This window comes from Phycodurus eques, chromosome 16, assembly GCF_024500275.1.
Source record: "Phycodurus eques isolate BA_2022a chromosome 16, UOR_Pequ_1.1, whole genome shotgun sequence".
NCBI classification, from domain to species: domain Eukaryota; kingdom Metazoa; phylum Chordata; class Actinopteri; order Syngnathiformes; family Syngnathidae; genus Phycodurus; species Phycodurus eques.
In genome coordinates this window covers 11,071,830-11,090,052 of record NC_084540.1, presented here as the reverse complement: position 1 = coordinate 11,090,052, position 18,223 = coordinate 11,071,830, and the positions used below count along the sequence as shown (strand labels likewise).

The window sequence follows — 18,223 nt, the reverse complement described above, 5'->3', positions numbered from 1 at the left end:
GAGCATAGAGTGGACTTTACACAGGCGTGTGACCCACATGCATCCTTTGTGCTCTGAGCAACATTTTGTCAGTGTTTCCATGACAATGGATAGAAAGCCTACAATGTTCACCGGAGCCAAAAATAAATTTGGCCAGCTCCAACATTAGTTTAACATCTCCAACCTCAGCATGGAGGATGATGTGGCTGATTGATATTTGGGGAAGTGCTGTAAAAGAGCCAACTCACTCGGAAAAGAAGAAAAAAAAAAAAGCTTTTCATGCACTTTCATAGCCAAATAAACATAGTAACACACTGTAAGTTGGTTTGTCGTATTTATAGCCATTATGAGTTGAAAATATGGAAGTCATGGCAAACAATGGGTAATTCCACCAATCCATTTTCTATAACGATTGCATGTTTCACCTCCTTCCGCAGATGTCCCAAAGGACTTAGACAAGGTTCTTCAAAATAGTCGGATGTTTTGTCCTTACATTAGGATTAATTGTCCTGTTGGCTGAATCATAATGAACTACAGCTAAGACCAATCTTTCTAACAGTAGCCAGCACATTTTTCTCTAGAATACCTTGATATTCTTGAGATTTCTGTGTAACTGTTTCAAGTGTAGCTTAGCACACTCAGAAAATAACTGAGCCTCTTCCATGTTTCAGAGTATGTACAATGTTCTTTTCTGAAGACCAGTTTCTCAAACTTCATGCATTATATATATAGTATAAGGTTCACATAAGGTTAAAGAAACTCAGACTGTAAGGTACAAATTAATATGACTTTACACCTGCATAGGGTTACCAGCTGAAACCATCTGCTAAAGTTAATTACTTTCACAAATCAAGACTTAATTGGCCTGATAATGTCACTGTCCAATGTAACATGTACAGTTTATATATATATATATATATATATATATATATATATATATATATATATTTGAAAAACAACTGTAGACAACTACAGAGTTTTATCTATTATCTATCCATCCATCCATCCATTTTCTACCGCTTATCCGGGTCGGGTCGCGGGGGCAGTTGCTTTCGCAGGGACGCCCAGACTTCCCTCTGCCCAACCACTTCATCCAGCTCTTCCGGGGGGATCCTGAGGCATTCCCAGGCCAGCCGAAGGACGTAGTCTCTCCAGCGTGTCCTGGGTCGTCCCCAGGGTCTCCTCCCGGTGGGATGTGCCCGGAACACCTCACCAGGGAGGTGTCCGGGAGGCATCTGAATCAGATGCCCCAGCCACCTCATCTGGCTCCTCTCAATGCGGAGGAGCAGCGGCTCTACTCTGAGATCCTCCCGGATGACCGAGCTTCTCACCCTATCTCTAAGGGAGAGCCCGGACACACTGCGGAGGAAACTCATTTCGGCCGCTTGTATCCGGGATCGCGTTCTTTCGGTCACGACCCACAGCTCGTGACCATAGGTGAGGGTAGGAATAAAGATCGACCGGTAAATTGAGAGCTTCACCTTTCGGCTTAGCTCCTTCTTTACCACAACAGACACTGCACCGAACAGACACTGCACCGATCCGCCTGCCGGTCTCCCGTTCCAGTCTTCCCTCACTCGTGAACAAGACCCCAAGATACTTGAACTCCTCCACTTGGGGCAGGATCTCGTCCCCGACCTGGAGAGGGCATGCCACCCTTTTCCGACTGAGGAGCATGGTCTCTGATTTGGAGGTGCTGATTCTCATCCCAGCCGCTTCACACTCGGCTGCGAATTGCTCCAGTGAGAGTCGGAGCTCACGGCTTGATGAAGCCAACAGAACCACATCATCAGCAAAAAGCAGAGATGCAATACTGAGGCCACCAAACCGGACCCCATCTACGCCTTGGCTGCGCCTAGAAATTCTGTCCATAAAGGTTATGAACAGAATCGGTGACAAAGGGCAGCCTTCCAACCCTTACCGGGAACGAGTCTGACTTACTGCCGGATATGCGGACCAAACTCTGACTCCGGTCGTACAGGGACCGAACAGCCCGTATCAGGGGGTTCGGTACCCCATACTCCCGAAGGACCCTCCAGAGGACTCCCCGAGGGACACGGTCGAACACCTTCTCCAAGTCCACAAAACACATGTAGACTGGTTGGGTGAATTCCCATGCACCCTCGAGGACCCTGCCGAGGGTGTAGAGCTGGTCCACTGTTCCACAGCCAGGACGAAAACCACACTGCTCCTCCTGAATCTGAGATTCGACTTCCCGACGGACCCTCCTCTCCAGCACCCCTGAATAGACCTTACCAGGGAGGCTGAGCAGTGTGACCCCCTGTAGTTGGAACACACCCTCCGGTCCCCCTTCTTAAAAAGGGGGACCACCACCCCAGTCTGCCAATCCAGAGGCACTGTCCCCGATGTCCACGCGATGTTGCAGAGGCGTGTCAACCAGGACAGCCCCACAACATCCAGAGCCTTTAGGAACTCCGGGCGAATCTCATCCACCCCTGGGGCCCTGCCACCGAGGAGCTTTTTAACTACCTCAGTGACCTCAAACCCAGAGATAGGAGAGCCCGTCTCAGAGAACCCACACTCTGCTTCCTCATGGGAAGGCGTGTCGGTGGAATTGAGGAGGTCTTCGAAGTATTCTCCCCACCGATTCACAACGTCCCGAGTCGAGGTCAGCAGCGCCCCATCCCCACTATACACAGTGTTGGTGGTGCACTGCTTTCCTCACCTGAGACGTCGGATGGTGGACCAGAATTTCCTCAAAGCCGTCCGGAAGTCTTTCTCCATGGCCTCACCGAACTCCTCCCATACCCGAGTTTTTGCTTCAGCGACCACCAGAGCTGCATTCCGCTTGGCCAGCCGGTACCCATCAGCTGCCTCAGGAGTCCCACAGGCCAAAAAGACCCAATAGGAATCCTTCTTCAGCTTGACGGCATCCCTCACCGTTGGTGTCCACCAATGGGTTCGGGGATTGCCGCCACGACAGGCACCGACCACCTTACAGCCACAGCTCCGGTCGGCCGCTTCAGCAATGGAGGCGTGGAACATGGTCCACTCGGACTCAATGTCCCCCGCCTCCCCCGGAACATGAGCAAAGTTCTGTCGGAGGTGGGAGTTGAAACTCCTTCTGACAGGGGATTCTGCCAGACGTTCCCAGCAGACCCTCACAATACGTTTGGGCCTGCCACGTCAGACCGGCATCTTCCCCCACCATCGGAGCCAACTCACCACCAGGTGGTGATCAGTTGACAGCTCCGCCCCTCTCTTCACCCGAGTGTCCAAGACATGCGGCCGCAAGTCCGTTGACACAACCACAAAGTCGATCATCGAACTGCGACCTAGGGTGTCCTGGTGCCAAGTGCACGTGTGGGCACCCTTATGGTTGAACATGGTGTTCGTTATGGACAATCCGTGGTGAGCACAGAAGTCCAATAACAGAACACCGCTCGGGTTCTGATCGGGGGGCCGTTCCTCCCAATCACTCCCTTCCTGGTCTCACTGTCATTGCCCACGTGAGCATTGAAGACCCCCAACAGAACAATGGAGTCCCCAGCGGGAGCAATCTCCAGCACCCCCTCCAAGGACTCCAAAAGGGTGGGTACTCTGAACTGCTGTTTGGTGCATAGGCACAAACAACAGTCAGGACCCGTCCCCCCACCCGAAGGCGGAGGGAGGCTACCCTCTCGTCCACCGGGGTGAACCCCAACGTACAGGCGCCGAGCCGGGGGGCAATAAGTATATCCACACCTGCTCGGCACCTCTCACCGTGGGCAACTCCAGAGTGGAAGAGAGTCCAACCACTCCCGAGAGGACTGGTACCAGAGCCCAAGCTGTGTGTGGAGGCGAGTCCGACTATATCTAGTCGGAACTTCTCGACCTCACACACCAGCTCGGGCTCCTTCCCTGCCAGAGAGGTGACATTCCACGTCCCTCGAGCCAGCTTCTGTAGCCGGGGATCGGATCGCCAAGGTCCCTGCCTTCGGCCACCGCCCAGCTCACGCTGCACCCGACCCCTATGGCCCCTCCCACAGGTGGTGAGCCCATGGGAAGGGGGACCCACGTTACCCTTTCGGGGTGTGCCCGGCCGGGCCCCATGGGTGCAGGCCCGGCCAGCCGGCGCTCGCCTTCGAGCCCCACCACCAGGCCTGGCTCCAGTGGGGGGCCCCGGTGATCCGCGTCCGAGCAAGGGAAAACGAAGTCCATTGTTTGTCGTCATCATTAGGGGTCTTTGAGTATCTAGACAATGCTAATAATAAAAACTGGAAACATTTTTGAATTCAGAATTTAAAGGAATGGTCACATTGAGCAAAGTCCAAAATTATTAATACCCTCTCCGAATTTTAGAAATTTTTAGTTAAATGGATATCTAAGAAAATGTCAACAAGAGACTATTGTGATAATAGAGATATTAAATTAGTCAGTCTTCCGCCATACAGGCATACATAAATGTTGGATGTATAATTAATTTCTCTCTGTTGTAGATTTTTCTGGAAGTCACCAGGATCCTTCAGATTGGTAGAAAAGACTGTGCTTCTTCAACATTGTAAAATAATCCAATCCAGCCAATAATTTGTATTCATATCTTTAACAGAACATCTTACAGCCATTTTGTCTGACACATTTTCATGATTTCCATTTTACAACCTGAAGATAAATTCAACAAATAAAAATAATAACAGAAAATGTTTTCAGGTTGCTTAAATATAGGAAATGTCTGCCTTGTGCTGATCATATAAAAAGCAACAAAAGCCCCAACTCAGCTGTATAGCTAAATAAGAAAATAAATTTTGAATTAGAAACTGCAGAGCACTTCTTTACTGCTGCAAACAACAAGCATAATAATAAACATATTGTTTCAGTAATACATCTGACAGATTCAAATGGAGAAATCTAAAAGCATTTTGTACACTTAAACTTTGCTTTGGAGCTCAATTAGAAGGTAATGAAGTGCCTAGAGAGTGTATAAAATAGAACAATAGCAAAAATGAAGTGCGGAGACACGCAACAAACAAAACACGACCAGCGTGAGCGCTGCTCGTACCGGCCTTAACAGATGGTTCCAGTCTTACATAATAATTGTTTACCTGCCGTGTTAATCCTGCCATAAACAGTCCACCTAAGCACTAAAACATAAACATGATTGACGTCTCCTCTTCGCACAGGTCAAACCACAACATGCATAACTTTGTGGCTGAATCAGGGCTGCGTCTGCTATTAATTTGAAAGGTGATCAGAATATGATCAAATGCAGCCCGAGTCCCGAGTGGGCTCCAGGCTGGCCCACTTTGCAGACTTTAAATAACTTGCAGAGTGTGTTCCACTGGCTGTAAACCCCACATCCGATCTGCCATATATTGACAGGATTTCTAACCCATTTAAAAGTTGAGAGCATCACTTTCACAAGCCCACAGTTTTGCTTTCATTATAGATTGCCTATATGAAGCAAGACTTTTTTTTTTTTTGCTTGGTACAAAAACATTACATACACTCGCACTTGTGTGAGTACAATACCACAAAGCAATTGACAATTCAACATTTTATAATTTTTACACTTTTGGTCCACAGGGCAAAAATGACTGTTTACGGAGCATCATCCAAAAGCATACTCCCAAATATCCAGTTTGATCTATTATGATCTGAAAAACGACACCCATATTTGACGTGACTTTGGTGGCTGTTGTATAGATATACATACACACAATATTGAGTGACAGAAGCTGCTGAATGTGGGTCAGGCCAATGACCCTCAGATCCTAAAACTATCTTGTGAATCTAACCAAGTACTGAAAAATTTCCAAAGCTAATTAGTTTCTGATTCTTCACAAACAGGTAGAATAAAGCTCTTGACCCAATATACATGCACTAACCAAAGACAGTATTAGATACACATCCATTAATGGGATTCTGTGGGAGGAAACTGAAATACTATACCTTGACAGAACAGATTAAGAAAAAGGACAAAACCCTCTTTCTATGAGACAATAGCACTAGCCACAGCATTTCTAATGTCAATCGAAGTACAGAGAGCCCCCATTATTTGCCCTAGTATGGTAGCGAAAATCTGCGAGTAATTGACAACCCCCTGTCCCCCCCCCCGCCCAAAAAAAAAACATTGCAGCAAGAGACTCATTTCTTCTAAACAAGGTTCTCACTTCACGTTCCTTGGCACCAAGATGCCACCAAAGGGAACCAAAAAAAGCAAATGGGTGCGTTTTAGCAAATAACGGAGGATCGGTTTGAAGGTTCACCATTTGCGAATTTACCTATTTACGTGGGTTCACAGTAGATCCAACACATCCAAAAACAATAGTAGCGCTCAGTATAGTGCAGATGTCTGCCAAGGTTCAATTGTTAACAAAAGTGAAAACAAATAATGGTGTGCCATATTTGTGTTTGTTTATCTGATCATTTTCTCTCGTATGTGAAAATAAATGGATTTAATAGTAAAGCCACACAACACACCCCAACCAAACACGTCAAGGAGGTTAACTCTTGGTGCAACATCATTAGTACACAATCAGCAGAACTAACAAACCTACGCAAACCATAATCACATCCAGTCAAATCCAGTGGAATAATGTTCGAGGTCTACAGTGGACATTCGTCTTGTATAAGCCAGTAGTTATAGTGTAAGTATTTCTGACCGGTGCCACACTCGGTAAGACAAGAGCGCTCCGTCTCCAAATACCAAGTATGTACCATGACACAGTCAAAGGGAGGGAAGGGGAGGGCTGAGCAGTGCGCAATAGTCCTGTGGATGTGGGATACAAAGTGGGATCTTCAGCAAAACCAGCAGACATAGCAGATACACTGACAAAGTGTTGCGGACACATGGAGGAGGATGACAGATTACTCCAAAATTATCCTTGAGGGATTGATTTTTACTTCTCTTTGCATTTCAGAGGCCATGCAAGCCCAAATATATCTCAATTGGGACAAAAGAGGAGCTGTGCTCAATTCATTGTAATAATTCAAGCTGGAAATTTTGGGACTTTGATCAAAGGTACCTTGCACTACTTTCTTTTTCTGTCAACCAAGCAGTAACTTGGTTAAGGACGGGGTTGTAATGCTGTCCTCGGTGACCAGAGGAACAGGTGCATTTAAACTTGTGGAGATGAATGTGTTGAGTGGCCATGCACTTTTTTGCCTCACAAGGATAGAGTGGTTCTACCCATAACAGAAGAACAAACGAAGAAGCTTGCAGAGAAACATGCAGCGGTTTGGCCAAATGAAAAAGTTCTGGAAGTAAAATAAAAATCAACATTTCACCCTGCACTGAAGGTAAGCAGCCTCTACATTTGTATTCATTCTTCATGGCAGCAGAGGATTAAATTAATTTCTGCTACAGCATTAAGATCACAGCAGCAGGCGGACAGTTATTATAGCATATATTAGATAATAGTGCACCTCGGACACTCATCATCATCATCCTGACGCCTAGCAACTAGAGCAGTGTGAGGCAGCAAGTGTGAAGTAACTCACGTACACACACAAATTCATATACAGGCACAACTTGGTGATGCACTGCAAATAAATCATACTCTGCAAATACGCAAATAGTCTATGGTATTTACTTGTGGCTCCATCCATTTTCTACACCGCATATCCTCATTAGGGTCATTGGAGAAGGGTGAATTGGAGCCGATCGCAACTGACTTGGGCGCAAGACGGGGTACAACCTGGTCCTGAACTGGTTGCCAGGGCTCTTATAGACAAACGACCATTCATAATTCATCTTCAATAAACCTAACATGTATGTTTTTGGAATGTGGGAGGAAGAACACACAGGATTGGAACCCCCAACCTCAGACCTGTGAGGCGGATCTGCTAACCACTAACGCATTGAGCCGCCTACTTGTGGTTCCTACGAACACAATCAATCCATACCCACGAGCAAACCTTTTTAGATTTCAATACTAGAACGCAGATGTTGGCTCACAATCTCTCTTCTAGTTCACCCCAAAGGTCAGGGCTCTTTCAAGTGCATACTCTTCGAAGCTTGTTTGGTACACTGGTACAAAAGTCATGCCGGAACAGAAAAGGGTCTTCACCAAACGGTTCCTACAAATTTGCAAGCATATTATAATAAGATGAAGAACTAGGATTCAGGGGGAAACTAAGGAGTCTAGCCCAACACCCGATTGATTACTTAACTGATTAAGGGCTGCGACCTAGTACTGTATCCCATGTGGTTCATGTACTGTATAAAAATATAGGAAGAATATACAGTATACACTGGTAAGATTCAAGCAGAATTAAGGGGCCTTGTCCAACCCCACATTAATGAACTAACCAGCCACATGTCAATCTCTTGTCCATATAGTGCATTTTAGACTTAAATAAAGTTTTAGGATGGAATGTAACCAAATGATAGCCCAACCAATGTGCTTGCAGCGAACTGCCAAGCATCGTGTCGTTTTGCACTGACCCAGTTAAAGTCCTGTCCTTGGGGTCTCTGCAGCTTAATAGAGTAAAGTTTTGATGACGTCAAATGAATAGAATTTCCATTGAAGACCAATACATGTAGTTGGTGACTTTAACATATGACACCAGTTTAGTCTGCATTAACATAAATAACTTTTGGATTTGTGTGCCAACACTTCAATTTCATGCTTCACTGACTTTTAATCTTGGGACTCCCCAATTATGACCTAACAGCAGACAAGTAATAACATTAGCCTAAATCCTTTATCAGGACCCAGGAGGCAGAACTGTCTGATTTCCCCCAGCCAATCAGCAATAAAATAAAGAAAAACGTTATGAAATGCAATGATATAATATATAGCAGTGTAAGTAATATGATGAAAAGTTTTTTTTTTTAAAGTATTGTAATGAGGACATTTCTAAAATATGAATATTCACTTAGAATTGATTGAAAATTTCATCTTCTCTCAAAGTACTTGAAGCACTTGCATAAAGTTTGCATGTGAAATTATGATGTCCTATCTTTGCTCGAGACACAGTGGTTTCCAGCACATTCTCACAAGGGAATCAGACAGCCTCATCAGTGGCTCCGGCCTAATAGTTATGCCAGCTGTGAGAAACAGATGATACGTCACATAAAGTGGGAGCGCATTAGATTAGCTGGCTATTTCTGTACCGTGTTCAACAGAAAAAAAAAATCACTGAAGTGGATGTAACTTTATTTTCAGTTCGTATCTTTCCCATCTTGACTGGTACTCCGGTATGCATCCATCTTCTGAAGACTTTATCAATAGCTACAAACACAAATGTCGTTACTGAGGAAACCATTTGAGAGCCTAATTCCTTAAATCATCATCAACCATCATATGTGTACAGTATATGTAGACAGGAGTGTGAGCTAAAGCAGTTTCAGAGCAAGAAACCTTATTTGGTGCATCAAAGCCTTGTAAGGCGCAGTTTACTTCAACAGACTTGCTCAAAACGAACAAACATATTTATATCCACTTATTTTTGGTACCACTCACTGGGCTCGATACCACATCAATAAGTGTGTGTTTAAAATACAATCTGAACACCTTTCTATTAGATTGTATCATTGAAATATCTCCCAGCTAATCAGCAAAATGATAATTATTCCATTGTAATAGCAATAAATATAATAGAATACAAATGTTGTCGTTTTGACTTTCAGCTTTTCCCGACAAGGGTCGCTACATAATTAGACCAGTGGTGTGTTGCAGTGATATAATGACCATATGTATCTACAGTTTTACTCAGTAGACCAAAGACTTCTATCCATCCATCCATTTTCTGAGCCGCTTCTCCTCACAATGGGTCGCGGGCGTGCTGGAGCCTATCCAAGCTGTCATCGGGCAGGAGGCGGGGTACACCCTGAACTGGTTGCCAGCCAATCGCAGGGCACATAGGAACAAACAACCATTCGCGCTCACAGTCATGCCTACGGGCAATTTAGAGTCTCCAATTCATGCATGTTTTTGGGATGTGGGAGGAAACCGGAGTGCCCGGAGAAAACCCACGCAGGCACGGGGAGAACATGCAAACTCCACACAGGCGGGGCCGGGGATTGAACCCGGGTCCTCAGAACTGTGAGGCTGACGCTCTAACCAGTCGCCCACCGTGCCCCCATAAATTATATTGTATCATTTTAAAAAAATGGCTTAGATATGGCAGTCAGTGTGCAAATAAAACAAAACCTCCCTACCTTAGCTTTGGGGCAATTAAAAGTGTTGATATTATTGCGACATAGCATAAATCTGACCCCCCTGCGCACGTGCAGGATTCAAGCTCTCCTGCTCTTTTGCCATGAAAGTTGTACAGGTGAGGCAAGGCCAGCTTTGGGAAATATTCACAGCTTGGAAGCGCATACCTTGGATCAAAAGTTTCAAATATGCCATATTATGGTATGGACAGCAAAATTGGCTCTGTGATTTTCTTCCACTCAGGTCCTTTCTTGTCATACGGAGAATAATGTGAACATGATTCTGCTCATGTTGTCAGTTTCTTAGCGGGGATAAATAATTTGTTGAAAAATAGAAGACCGTTTGTAAAAATAAATAAATAAAAGTTTTTAAATAAAATAGAAAAGAAATCGCTAAAATATTGATAAAATATATCTGCCCTTATATTTTCTGTTTTACTGTGTCAAAAGAATCAGAATAATCTTTACTGGCCATGTACTGTATGTTTAAACACACAAAGAATTTGGGTTTTTTGTGTCATACATTTGTCAACGCATCATAATGAGTTTCCCCATTAAGGGTTAAAATCCCTTTCTTTACAGAGAGCTATCAGTCTGCATTGGACGAAGCCAAGCCTGTGGTGTATGTCTCAGCCCGATCGCGTGAAGCCACGTGGCCGTCCTCGCTGAGGCATGAATGTGGGAAGAGCCCACCAGCACGGTTTGCTGACGTGTGAAGAGGAAGGCCTGAGACTGAGCAGCATGCCTGCTGTGGGAAGCTTCGGCAATGGCAAGATCCACACCAGACGCCAGAGACACAGCCGCTTCGTCAGCAAGACGGGCCAGTGCAACATCCACTTCTTAAACATGGACGACAAGTCAAGTCGTTACATATCGGATATGTTCACCACTTGTGTGGACATACGCTGGCGCTACATGTTCCTGGTCTTCAGCCTGGTGTTTGTGGTGTCCTGGCTGATGTTCGGCTTGGCCTTCTGGGTGATCGGCCTCCTGCACGGCGACATGGAGCATCCCGCTGAGGATGATAGTTTCGTACCATGCGTCACACAGGTGAACACCTTCGTGGCTGCTTTCCTGTTCTCCATTGAGACCCAGACTACCATCGGGTACGGAGCTCGCTGCGTGACAGAGGAATGTCCCGCTGCCGTCTTCATGGTGGTCTTTCAGTCAATTGTAGGCTGCGTCATCGACGCCTTTATGATTGGCGCCATTATGGCGAAGATGGCGAGGCCGAAAAAGCGAGCGGAGACACTCCTGTTCAGCCGCAACGCAGTAATTGCCATGCGTGACGGAAAGTTGTGCCTCATGTTTAGGGTAGCCAATCTAAGAAAAAGCCATATAGTGGAGGCTCACGTGCGAGCCCAGCTGGTCAAGCCTCGTTACACAGAGGAGGGCGAGTACATCCCTCTGGATCAGATCGACATGAACGTAGGCTACGACAGAGGCACCGACCGCCTCTTTCTGGTCGCGCCAATCACCGTCATCCATGAGATCGATGAAGACAGTCCTCTGTTTGGCATCAGCAAACAAGATCTGGATGTCTCCGACTTCGAGATTGTGATCATATTAGAAGGTCTGGTGGAAGCCACCGCCATGACGACGCAGGCGCGCAGTTCCTACCTGTCGTCAGAGATCCTTTGGGGTCACCGCTTCGAGCCGCTCATCTTCGAGGAGAAGAGCCAGTACAGGATAGATTACGTCTACTTTCACAAGACCTTCGAGGTACCATCCACCCCGAGGTGCAGCGCTAGGGACATGGAGGACAGGAAGTTCCCAACGTCGGGCGCTAACTCCTTCTGCTACGAGAACGAGCTGGCCTTCATCAGTAGAGACGAGGAGGAGGAAGCAGACTTTGACAAAGAAGAAGACAGACAGTGTTCTACAGCTCTGCTGAGTGAGCACAGCACCCCTGAACGTGATCAAAAATCATCCAGTAAAGAATCAGAGATTTAAACTTGACATTTACAGAACTTTGATGTATTGGTTTGCTGTTGGATGGATAAAAATGCATATAAAGACACCACACAAACTATTTATAGGATTCTTGTTATAGTGTGCATGACTGCAACGTTTATAGGGTTGCAAAATCCTCAGAATCTTCAAAGTGGGAAACTTTCTGGGAACTAATGGTAATTCATGGGAATAAATGGAAATAAACTAGGAATTTACAAAATTGAAGATTAGAATTTAATATGGAATTCAAATAAAGTTGGGGAAATACATCTTAGCATAGTCCTGCCTAAAACAACTAGCTTTCATGCTAGTAGGGACCTAACCAGTATATAATTGCCTATAGGTGCCATAAGATGGTGCAAAGCACTACTATTCTCTAAATGAAACTCCTCAACTCACTTCAACATAGTTCCGTGGCACCAAGATGCAACAATGTGGTGGGTGACAAAGCATTACTTTTGTCTTAGTAAAAATTCCTCAACTTACTTCAACAGTTCCTTGGCAGCAAGATGCCACAAGATGGTGCCAAAGTAATACTTTAACTGGGATGGCCGAAGCAAAAACAGCAAGTAAGTTGTTCAGCAAATAACGGAGGACAGGTTTAAAAATTTAAGATGCATACAGATAGGTGATTAGGTCCCCATCTTAAATTTCCATAGAAATTTACCAGAAACTTTCAAGGGATTTTCCAGAAATTTTCCACCCCTTTGAAAACCTAATAGTTCCATCCATCCATTTTCTGAGCCGCTTCTCCTCACTAGGGTCGCGGGCGTGCTGGAGCCTATCCCAGCTGTCATCGGGCAGGAGCCGGGGTACACCCTGAACTAGTTGCCAGCCAATCGCAGGGCACATAGAAACAAACAACCATTTGCACTCACAGTCACACCCGCGGGCGATTTAGAGTCTCCAATTAATGCATGTTTTTGAGATGTGGGAGGAAACCGGAGTGCCCGGAGAAAACCCACGCAGGCACGGGGAGAACATGCAAACTCCACACAGGCGGGGCCGGGGATTGAACCCGGCTCCTCAGAACTGTGAGGCTGACGCTCTAACCAGTCGGCCACCGTGCCGCCCACCTAATAGTTCATAATGTGTAATTTAAAAAAATAAATAATAATAACAATACAGCACATTTGTCAACCCTTTAGCGTACACTTATTTTTGACCCTTTTAACTTCACATAGCATACCGGACACAACATTAGGTAAACCTGAACAATCATACTGAGGAGCATGTTAATATTTTGCTGCTTTCATATCCTGCAGCTATATAACCAAAATAGACATTGTATTTATTGCAATGTAGCCATGGTGGTAGATCAGGGCCAGCAATGCCTTTTCTGCTGGCTTGAACAATAGCAGAAGTACTGATCTAAATTTATAACCTCAATAAAATATTTGTTCCATGAAATTGTATGAATTTATTCCCAACAGCCATTAATTCATTTCGTAGCATTTCTCTTGGCTGCACTGCTTCAAGTATGTTTTTGTGGATGTTAGATTTTTTTTTTGTCCAATCAGATTTCAGTCTCTATGTACTGCCATGTCAATCTAGAAGAATTAGCAGTGTCTGTCATCCATCCATCCATCCCTCCATTTTCTGAGCCGCTTCTCCTCACTAGGGTCGCGGGCGTGCTGGAGCCTATCCCAGCTGTCATCGGGCAGGAGGCGGGGTACACCCTGAACTGGTTGCCAGCCCATCGCAGGGCACATACAAACAAACAACCATTCACACTCACAATCACACCTACAGGCAATTTAGAGTCTCCAATTCATGCATGTTTTTGGGATGTGGGAGGAAACCGGAGTGCCCGGAGAAAACCCACGCAGGCACGGGGAGAACATGCAAACTCCACACAGGCGGGGCCGGGGATTGAACCCCGGTCCTCAGAACTGTGAGGCTGACGCTCTAACCAGTCGGCAACCGTGCCACCTCAGTGTCTGTTAAATTATATTAGCAATGGGACTTCTTCCTTTAACCAATCAGATTTCAAATTCATCCTCACAGGGTCAGATCACCGGCCCTTGATGATGTCAGCATTTTTCCGCCCTGATCGTTTGGTCAGAGCAAAACTTGTTACAGCCAACTTTGGCAATTAAAATAGTGTCCGTCTGTAGCGTTTGCCATATGTTAATACATTTAATAATCAACATCTCTGGTGAGTATGATGTATTTTATTAAATGTTTTATGTTTTTGTCATATTATTAGATACTTTAAGTATTGATTCTGAACTGCTCCAGATGATGTATGTGGCACAGTTGCGTGCTGTTATATTGCGCTTTTGTATCGTACTGATGGCTTCTATGTTTGTATAATTGCGATGTGATAGTGGTGGTCTTGAGCGGTCCAGGTACCATGGCCCGCCACTGCAATATAGAAACCACAACAATATACATATTAAAGTAATATCTTTCTGACTGGGTCAATCAAAATGTTATCTTTGCAAAGTTAGGATTGTACATATTGCTCATTAGATTCTTCAGGTGTACCTAATGTTACTAGTTTGTATATATTACAGACAATATCAACACAGGGTTGATATGCCAGCTGCATGGCAGTGTTTTGATAATAAATCGAGGAACGTTAATTTTTCCTGTCAATTATGCATAAAACTGAGGAAAATATTCCAATGCCTAATCATTACTGTCATTACGTTTGCATTGTGGCCGTGGGAGAACAATTGTGTTCGTGGCATTCATGTGAAGTGTGGATGGAGTAGAAAATACAGTAGAGTGGCAGTGTGTTTGGCATTTTTTAGTTATTGGCGGCATCCCACAACCACAAGAGCGTGTAAAAAGTCTGGCAAGAATGTATAGGAGTGTTTTTGTTTTTAGCTACAACTGCATATCTGTAGCACACCTATAGCCATTCGATGCATGTTGCGGGTCTAAATCCACATTTTAAGGCACAACGGACCACCAGTTGAATGACAACTGCTGGACTTTGTACCTTTGATGGATTCATGAATTGAACTTTCGCAGTTGTCAAATTAAATAAATTTATTAAATGTATTAAATTAATTATACAATTCAAATTTATTCTTATTAGTGAGAAAAATACATCATTCATCAGAATGTACAGGTGCACAAAATATGCTGTACACAACAAATAGTTATGCTAATATTTTCTAAAATTCCATACATTAAACTCTAAAATGAAGATGACGATTTGTCATTTCTTAGTATGTGCAGTTATGTGTTCTCCCGGTGATCAAGACATATTTCAGAGATCAGACTAATGGAATTCTACGTGTCAAAAGCCTTATTGTGTGAATATGAGAATATATAAAGACTTAACCAAAATATTCCACCAATAAATGGTCAAAGGTTTTGTATTCTTTCTTTCTGTCTTCTATTTGAGTTGTTGTGCTCTTTGTACACCTGACTGCCATTTCAATACATTCATTTGCATTTGGATCTTGCTGACTCATGTTAAAAATGGCAAAGGTTATCTCTGAAAAATTAATGCTTTTGCCATTTTCACCAAAAAGCAGAATGCAGGACGGGATGACAACAGTGTATACTACTGTACATTAGTCAGGTCTGTATCGTAAATAAACATGCTTCTTTCTTTGTTGCTGTTCATTTTTGGTCAGTTGCTTTATTGCATCATTGATTGATGCTTGATAAATTACACTGAAATAACATTGACCTGCCATGCAACTAAATTGAAGCCATGTTGACCTTTGACCTAAATGCCATTCATTTTTTTCCCTCAATAGGGCACAGACAAACAGATAGAGAGGAAGGAATGCAGGCATGAGACTTTTTGGGTAACAGCATCTGATTGGAGTCAAAGGTTTCTTCTTTCACTCTTATGCAACCCGTCAGAAGCATCTTTGCTATGGACACACCACACTAGGAAGAGCTGCTCCACTTCACTGACCTTTGACCTTAATAGCAACCCTTACTGTAACTGCAAATGACTGACTACTGTAATATAAGAAGCAGTGAGTTTTTCTATTTTAAACTACTACCTTTTAACAAAAGTTATAGTATAAAAATCTATGCTACCCAAATATCATGGTATGCTGGTTTATAATAATGGGCATATAATTGCCAACCCTGGGCGACCTTTCGAAATCAACTGTTAATGCTCCAAGTTGCGTGTTTTACGTGTATAAACTCAAATTTAAAAGACAATATTTAATTCAGGATATCATGGCCCTGTACATTGCCCTCAGTTTTAAGTTAAATATTGGAAATTTTGCAAAGTTTATTGCGAATATTCTTTTAGACTCATATGTGATAAAGGGGCAGGTTCTTTGTGACGGACCTCATGCCAATAAGGAATTTAAACCAGTTGTAATCCATCTTTGTTTTTTTATCTTTCCGTAATTTAATTAGCAGGCTACTTCCTGGTTCATGGACAATGAGAACATTATCCCAAAAAATAAAAATAAATACAAATAATGTCCACCCTGTCATTTTCAACAAGCTTATACATTCTGGGGTGTGTTACAGCTTGACTGTGACTCCGATGGCAAAAATAAAAAGTAAATTCCCTAATCTGTATTTTTATCTTGATTTGTTCATTTATTAGCGCATGTGGCAAAGTTTTGTGGAATTTTTTTTTTTTTTTTTTACAAACAATCAAACCGAGCAAATATCCATCCATCCATTTTCGCTTGTCCTTATTGGGGTTGCGGGTGAGCTAGGGCCTATCACGAGTGACTTTGGGCCACAGGCGGCACACCCTGGACTGGTTGCAAGCCACTCCCAACTAGGGCTACACAGTATATTGTTTGAGTATCGTCATCACAATGTACATGTGCGCAGTAGTCACATCGCAGGGTCCTGCCAATGTTAGTGTATTAATATGCAGTCGATCAACTGCAATATTAATAAGTGACCAGCGGAGCTAATAAGATTAGCGTCGATATTAAGGTAAATTATAACCTATCAAACAACACACACTGAGCAGCCCAGAGTGTTATATACATTTTCTTTTGTTAACTATAAAAATAAAAATCAGGACACAGGAAAGAATTACACACCTGCATTTACTGTATCTCTCTTCAGAATGGATCAAACGAATGCATGTTGCAAAGGATTAAATTTGGGGGGAAGGGGAACAGCCACGGCATTATTGAAGGGACAAACTTCACGTGTACCCAACACTGTGGTTTGCTTAATCTAATACACTAAAATATAGAAATACTAATGCATATGTTAAAACATAGGTGTAAAATAACCGATTAAAAACAAATGAATAGTGTTAGGAATGTGCTAATGTCTTCAGTATAACTACACATGAAAAGGAATGATTTTAACCTTTTAAAACCTCTCACGTTTGTGCAGCTAATAATCCCCAACTTTTGCTTCAGTTTACAATGTAATGCGATGTGACAACAAAAGTAATAATTATAATGTGAGAAAACTACTTGTTAATCTACAAAAATCACGCCAGATCAGATGATACTCAACAGAATGAACTTTATATCTTTCCATACTATATACATTTAACATGACCATAGTTGAATCTGTGAATCCTCCCGTGAGAATGTTGAGTGAAATGTTTTGAGATGTGGTGTGACGCAAGCATAATGTGGAGAAAATAACGGGATGAATCCCACCCACTCCACAGTGTTGGAGGAGGAGAACCTGTGGAAAGTCAGTCTTTCAACATGAAGAGTGGGCTGCAGCCTTAATTATCACAACCCTGCTTTTTCTTCACTGTTTGCCTGCAGGAGGTTGAAAAAAAAGTAACATTACTTTAATACTACTTAAAGCTTTATGTTTTTTGTTCTTCAGTAACAGTCCTGTATCATATTATGAGTACTGATGTCTATTTAGGGTCTGGAATTTCAGCATCTATTTATTTACTTACCTTTGTATTGATTTATAATTTTTGTATGATGAGTATCAGTCACTGGCATTTTGAGAGCATTTGGTCCAAGCTAAGTCGTTACATAATATTATCGCCCTGTAGATGATGAGAGCACAATTCCTCTTTGTTGAGGCTACTGTAGTGCAATTAGCACCTTCCAGTGAGTGATAACCGGCCTGCCAAAATCTCTTACAGCTTCAAAAAAAGACGCTGATGAAATGACAAAAGCTGTTAGAAAGTTGTATATATTTTGGATATTACATTACAGTGCTCTTCAAGAGCTCTAAAGGGAATGAACTGACAACATGTTGGTAAAATATCAGCCAGTGTTTTGGGAAATGAATGCCCTTGTTAAAAAT

The 18,223-nt window shown here is 43.4% G+C and overlaps 1 protein-coding gene across 1 annotated transcript; it reads left to right on the top strand.

Moving 5' to 3' along the window:
- Positions 1 to 10,753: 10,753 nt before the first annotated feature.
- On the top strand, positions 10,754 to 12,034 carry kcnj12b (potassium inwardly rectifying channel subfamily J member 12b). Its single transcript, XM_061700172.1, has one exon. It carries the CDS (start codon positions 10,754 to 10,756, stop codon positions 12,032 to 12,034), a length of 1,281 nt encoding a protein of 426 aa, XP_061556156.1.
- The last annotated feature ends 6,189 nt before the right edge of the window (positions 12,035 to 18,223 follow it).

Excerpts from the sequence above, each read along its gene's own strand:
- kcnj12b (XM_061700172.1), top strand. The coding sequence starts at position 10,754 with ATGAATGTGGGAAGAGCCCACCAGCACGGTTTGCTGACGTGTGAAGAG.